This window comes from Rissa tridactyla, chromosome 14, assembly GCF_028500815.1.
Source record: "Rissa tridactyla isolate bRisTri1 chromosome 14, bRisTri1.patW.cur.20221130, whole genome shotgun sequence".
In the NCBI taxonomy this organism is placed as follows: domain Eukaryota; kingdom Metazoa; phylum Chordata; class Aves; order Charadriiformes; family Laridae; genus Rissa; species Rissa tridactyla.
In genome coordinates this window covers 11552991-11559057 of record NC_071479.1, presented here as the reverse complement: position 1 = coordinate 11559057, position 6067 = coordinate 11552991, and the positions used below count along the sequence as shown (strand labels likewise).

Sequence of the window (6067 nt, the reverse complement as noted above, 5' to 3'; positions counted from 1 at the left end):
CAAAGCGGCCAGAGCGCCTCGCTCCGACCATAGAGTTTTGCGCAGCGTCCCCGCGGCCCGCGGGCGGGAGTGTCGGCCGCCCCGCCCCTCTCGCGAGATCTCGGCGGGTATATCCGGTGCCCGCGCGCCGCCGGCCCTCTCTCCGCCGCCGCGCCGGGCCGCAGTTGCTGTTATCCGTCGCCATCCGGGCCCGCCGCTGCCGCCATGCCGCCCAAGTTCGACCCCAACGAGATCAAAGTCGGTAGGTGCTGGGCGATGGGCCGGGGGAGGTTGGGGGGAAGTGGCCGGGCCGTGAGGGCGGGATGGGCCCGGGTCCGGCGGCGCGGGGCTGACGCGCGTTGCTGTGCCCGCAGTTTACCTGCGCTGCACCGGCGGCGAAGTTGGCGCCACCTCTGCTCTGGCCCCCAAGATCGGACCCCTCGGTCTGGTACGTACCGCGGCACCGGCAGGGGGGGACACCCGCATGGGGACGGGACCGAGACCGAGGGGTGGGGGGGAGACACACGGGACCGGGGCACCGGGGCCGCGCACACGGGGATGGGAGCGGGAGCGGGACCGAGGAGTGGGGGAGACACACGTGGGGACGGGACCGGGACCGTGGCGGGGGGGCAGGGGGCGGACACGTGGAGACGGGACTGGGACGGGAACACACAGGGGCGGGACCGAGGAGGTGATACAGACGGGTACGTGGGGGATGATGACATGGCACATGGGGACAGGACTGGGGGTGGTGGCCCTTCTCTCCTCCAGAGGGATGGGGCAGGGAGGTGGGACTGCTGCTGTGATGGATTTTGTGACAATATTGTGTGCTTTTGTCTTAGTCCCCCAAGAAGGTTGGTGATGACATTGCCAAGGCAACGGGTGACTGGAAGGGGCTGCGCATCACGGTGAAGCTCACCATCCAGAACAGGCAAGCACAGGTACCCAACGCCAGAAGGGATGGCCCAGTGGTGCAAGCGCCCAGCACAAATGCACCCCGCTTGCTTGAACCACAGCCGAAATCCCGGCAGGGTCGACTCAGCCCTTCATCCTTCCGAGGTGGATAAAATGAGTTCCACACAGCCACTGTGTGGGGGTCTTCTGGGAAAGACCTTAAAACACTTGCATGAGCCTTCGCAGTGCTGCTGGCTTGAATCTGTCTGTGTGTCTGCAGCTTGGGGATTGCCTGGCTGAAGGTTCCCAGCCTGTGAGCAATGGGAAGGGATCTGCTCCCGTGTAGAAGTTGTTCTTTTATCCTGTTGCAGATAAATTGTTCCTTCTACAGACCATCTGACCAGGATAAAACTAGACCAGAGATTACAAAAACCCTGTAGCCACCCGCCACTATACCTGTCCTGAATCCTGTGGCTGGTATATTCCAGTGGTGAGCTGAGAGGAAGCCCCAGTCGAGGAAGCAGTCCTCTTCTGGTTGTGGGGAGGCCTGTGCCGAAAGACTGGGAACAAGATTCTGCATCACAAAAAAGCCTCGTGTACTAGCAAGCTACCCAGAACCTCTGTGCTCTGGCAATTGGCTTTACAGGCACTGACCGCTGAGTTGAATGTCTCTATTAGTTACCCATCTCTACTTGGAGGGGGGGAAAAACTAATCTCTTTTCATTTAGATAGAGGTTGTTCCTTCTGCCTCTGCTCTGATTATCAAAGCTCTGAAGGAGCCTCCTCGTGACAGGAAGAAGCAGAAAAACAGTAAGTTTTCATCTGGCTTTAGTTCTGAATGTGTTTTGGGACTAAGAATGAAATGTGTACCTGCCTGTAGATTATTCAGCATAAACTGGCAAACGAGTGCTGTGGGGCTGTGTCTTGGGCAGCAGGAATTCCTTGAACGTCAGAGCGTACACCAGCAAGTTTCAGTTTCTTGGAAGGTGGGGTAGGGCAGCCACCCGCCACTGTACCTGTCTTGTCATGCAGTGACTAGTGCAGTCCAGAGGTGAGCTGACAGAAAATGCCTGCTTAGGAAACAGAGTTATTCTTCTTGTGGGTAACTTTGTGCCGAAGTCTGCAAACAGGCATGCTGGTGGCAGCCCCTCTCTACCTGAAAACTCTCTGGGTTCCATGTGGTCTGAGCGCTGGGAATGGTCCTTCTGCCATGAAACACAGGGAACTGGAGGTGCCCTGTGTTTACATGAACTGACTGGTGCTGGTTTCCTTCCCAGTTAAGCACAGCGGCAGTGTCAGCTTTGATGAGATAGTGAACATTGCCCGGCAGATGCGGCACAGGTCCCTGGCTCGAGAGCTCTCAGGTGAGTAACTGGTGGTGGGATTGCAGAGTCCTCCCTCTGCTGGCTCTGTGCCTGAGCCAGGTTCTGCTTGGGTTCCTGGGAGCGCCCCATAGCTGTGGGGTGGTGGGGGAGCTCCTGGTGCCACTTGGCATTGGACACCACAGGGACAGCGTGGCGCTGGCTGTCAGCAGCCAGACTCACACCTTCCGGTGAAGGTGGTACTGGATGGCGAAAGGTACATGTGGCTCTTTCTGGTGCATTCCCTGGAAACCACTACATGAGACCTGGCTTAAGTGGCTTGCTGTCCCCTGGTGAGCCCTGTGGCTACAGCCTGCAAACCCCGGAGGGAGGAGGGAGGGCTGAGGTGCGAGGGGTCGAGTCCTCTACGTGCTCTTCAGAGTTTTCCCCTGTGGTGAAGCACTGACAAGCCCTGTCTTCCTGCTGCAGGGACAATCAAGGAGATTCTTGGGACTGCCCAGTCTGTGGGCTGCAGCATTGATGGCAGGCACCCGCATGATATCATTGATGACATCAATAATGGTGCAATTGAGTGCCCAGCCGTAAGTAGCCATCTCTGACTGAAACTTGCTGTATTAGACCATTTACTAAAAGATTGTACTAATGAGCTCTATTTGCTGCTTTCAACAGAGCTGAAACTGCAGAAGAGAAGTTGCCATGCGAAGGTTCCTTAAGTATTCTGTAACACCATAAATACTCAATAAAAGACCCAGCTGTCTGTAAACAGTGTTGCTGGCTTAATTTGTCCTTGTCCCACGCTGCATGAATAGTGGGTTTTGGCTGTGTTTTAGCAGGTTTTGCCCTCTGCATCAACCAGGGTGTTAATTCTTATACAAACTTCAAGGCCGGAAGATGCTCGCTTCCCGTTTGCTGCCCTGCAGTCACTGGCTTGCTGCGGCACTGAGCTTAGAGAAGTGGAGTTCCCTCCAGCCAGCACTCCAGTAAAGAGCAGCCTGTGTAAAGCTTTCTGCGAGCTCTGGTCTTGCCAGTGCCAAATGTGCGGCTCGGAGCAGCGGGTGTTTCCCTTCGTTAGGGCAGATGCTGTAGTAACGGGTCTGGCCTCCCCTGAACCTCCACACCCAGGACACAAACGCATCCTGAGGCTTGAAAAGGGCTTTGCGGGCTGCCTGCTCGTAACCCTGGGTGAGAGGTGCTGTGTGGGGGTGTGGGATGGAAGGGCCCCGAGTCCCTCTGAAATGACACCCGAGGTGTGGCTGTTCAGCCAGCATCTGCAGGAGCCAGGGGAGAACGGCTCTGTGGGCCTGGCAGTGTGTACCATGGCACGTTATTGCCAGGAGGAACCTCTGGCCTTGGTGGCATTTCTGTTGTAGAACATACCCGATTCTCTGCTGCTCGGCTTTTTCTCCTGCCTTGAAGCAGAGGAAATACTGGATTTTCTACTGGTGACCAGGACAAGTACACGTGTTCTTGAGCTGAATTTATTTTGTGCTTGATTTCCTCGCTGTAGAGGAGCAAGTGTCTTAATTCTGGGTGAAATCTGTGGTCCTGTTTCATAGAGTTGTAAAGGCCCCAGTCTCATGTTTCTTGGGTCTCCTGATTCCTTGAATGGTGACAGTGGGGGAGCAGGGTGAGCAAGCCCTATCGTCCCTCTCTGCATTGTGTGTTCTCTGAAAAACAAAGCCGTGTAAGTGCTGGTGTTTCCCTCATTATGGGCATTCTGTAAATCCAGTGCTGCTGCTTGTCAAGAAACGGATCCTAAAACCTGGCTGAGCCACAAATAGCAGTGAATATTCTGGCTGTTTCTGGGAGTAACTGCACCCTCAGGAGTGATGACGACCTGCTGAAGAGCTGCTGCACGTAGACAAAAGGAGTTTGCCTTGCTAATGGCACCCTCCTGAAGGAAAGGCAACTGCTCACTGGGGATGGGAAGGCTGTCATAAGAAGTGTCCGTGCCCACGATGGTGTGGATGGGGTAGGGATATAAGTACAGATACTGAAAAGCGTGGTGAGGAAAGAGCAAAAGGTTTAGCTTGGTTTATTCAAAATGAGTTTTTTTTGGCAAAACTCTTAAGGCGGGGGGTGGGGTGGGGGGGTGGCTTGCAAACACCACCATAGGGATGTCATCCAATGAGGGGGGGGAAGGAACTTCTAAGCTCAGCTACAGCCCGTTTAACCCCTGGAGGGGTTAAACACATTCTGTGCGCTTCAGGCTTCGTGCTTGAAACCGTTGTACTTCACAGGTTTTGGCACCTGGTTCTCACCTGAAAGCTCTCGGCTGTCACGGGGGTAGGGCTGAGGCGTGGGTAGAACCAAAGATCTTGGGGAAACCTTGTTCTATTTTCAGCGAGGGCTGGATTTTCCCTTGGGGCAACACAGCGTGAGGGATGACGTGGTCTTGCAGGCTGTGGAAAGCTCTGTTAGAAGCAAAGTGAAATTACGCTGGTAATAAGAATGCTTTAGCTGACTCGGGTATTGCTAAAAGCCCTGTTAACAGCAGCATTATGATCGCAGTTTGCTTCAGCCCCAGCAGAGCAACCTGGGAAAAAAAGAGGAGTCATGAACGTTAAGTTAGAGTCGTTTTTCCAAAGGGAAAGGGGATCAAATTCTTCCCAAGTTAATCCCAGAATGGTGGGGGTTGGCAGGGACCTCTGGAGGCCACCCAGTCCCACCCCCGGCCAGAGCAGGGTCACCCAGAGCAGGTGGCACAGGAACGCGTCCAGGCGGGGTTGGAATGTCTCCAGAGATGGAGACTCCCCCACCTCTCTGGGCAGCCTGTGATGCTGAGCTGTGCGAGCCTTGCTCTCTGAAAAATGTTCTGCAAGGTGTGTTTTCCTCCTCTGCAAAGTGCTGACAGCACTTGATCAACTTTTTTCTTCAGTTTTGCCAATAACTCTCACAGTTATTCTTGCAGGGCACTTACAGCCCCAGAGGGAAACTTCCCGGCCGGAGCTCTACTACAGCGAGCGGGGCTGTGAAGCGGTGAGCCTCGCAGGAGCTGGGGAGGGAAAAACAGTTCTGCTACTACTTGTAGGGGTGTGCAGGAGAGCGCTGCTGTAGGTGCTCGCTGGGCTGCTAAAATTCATTAAAAGGTGTCTGGATTAGGTACCAGGATCTACCCAAGTCCTTTGCAGGAAGAAGCCCATGCAGCAGGAGGCTGCGGCAGGGAATTGACTTCCGCGGCGTCGGACACACCGGGTGCCGGATGAGCTGAAGCCTGTGTAAACGGGGAAACTCCAAATAAATTCCATCCCCAACTGAACGGGAGGAGGTGTGCACCTGCAGCAATGTTTATTTCTAAAGTATATGCAAGTCATGCGTTATTTTCCAGTATACAAAGCACTCCGCAATTCCTAAGCGGCTGTAGTTGGAGGCTGCTTAGATGCCGAGCGATGGTGTGCTGCTCTGGTGACACCAAACCTCTGGGTTTGCCGGAGCTCAGCTTGGGCACAGGGCAGCCATGTCCCAGGAAGGCACCTCGCACTGCTTGTGAGGCGTGATGGGTACGTTGTGTGGGATCTTCAGAAATCACCTCTATTTGCACAAGATTTAACAACAAACTGCTGCTTTGACAAGACTTCAGTTTCCAGTCTGCCCCTGATGAAGTACCTACCGGTGAAGCAGGTAGAACCTAATGAAGGTGGAGGCCAGGAAAGGAGAATTCTCCCAGCCTGTCCTTGCAAGACCCAAAATACCGAGGCACACCAAGGCCAGCCCAAAGGAACTGTGAGTCCTGTCTGTTTTCCACCGTAGTCCTGCTGTCTGGAATGTTTAATGGAGCAACGGCTCTGCAATTGTGCATTGAGCTCATGGCAGAAGGGAGATGCCGGGGTCTTTGGAGAAGGGCCGGGCTGGCGGTTCAGCGGAGGGGGATG

At 54.8% G+C, this 6067-nt stretch overlaps 1 protein-coding gene and 2 non-coding genes across 3 annotated transcripts; all 3 read left to right on the top strand.

Annotated features, from left to right (window-relative positions):
• Positions 1-83: 83 nt before the first annotated feature.
• Positions 84-2958, top strand: RPL12 (ribosomal protein L12). The gene is made up of 7 exons (XM_054220485.1): positions 84-241; positions 354-427; positions 822-920; positions 1602-1683; positions 2151-2237; positions 2664-2776; positions 2865-2958. The coding sequence occupies exons 1-7, from the start codon at positions 205-207 to the stop codon at positions 2868-2870; spliced, it is 498 nt and encodes a 165-aa protein (XP_054076460.1). The 5' UTR covers positions 84-204; the 3' UTR covers positions 2871-2958.
• LOC128917734 (small nucleolar RNA SNORA65) lies at positions 1317-1445 on the top strand. Its single transcript, XR_008469339.1, has one exon. It is a non-coding gene; the product is annotated as a small nucleolar RNA SNORA65 (small nucleolar RNA).
• LOC128917733 (small nucleolar RNA SNORA65) lies at positions 1877-2005 on the top strand. Its single transcript, XR_008469338.1, has one exon. It is a non-coding gene; the product is annotated as a small nucleolar RNA SNORA65 (small nucleolar RNA).
• Positions 2959-6067: the final 3109 nt, after the last annotated feature.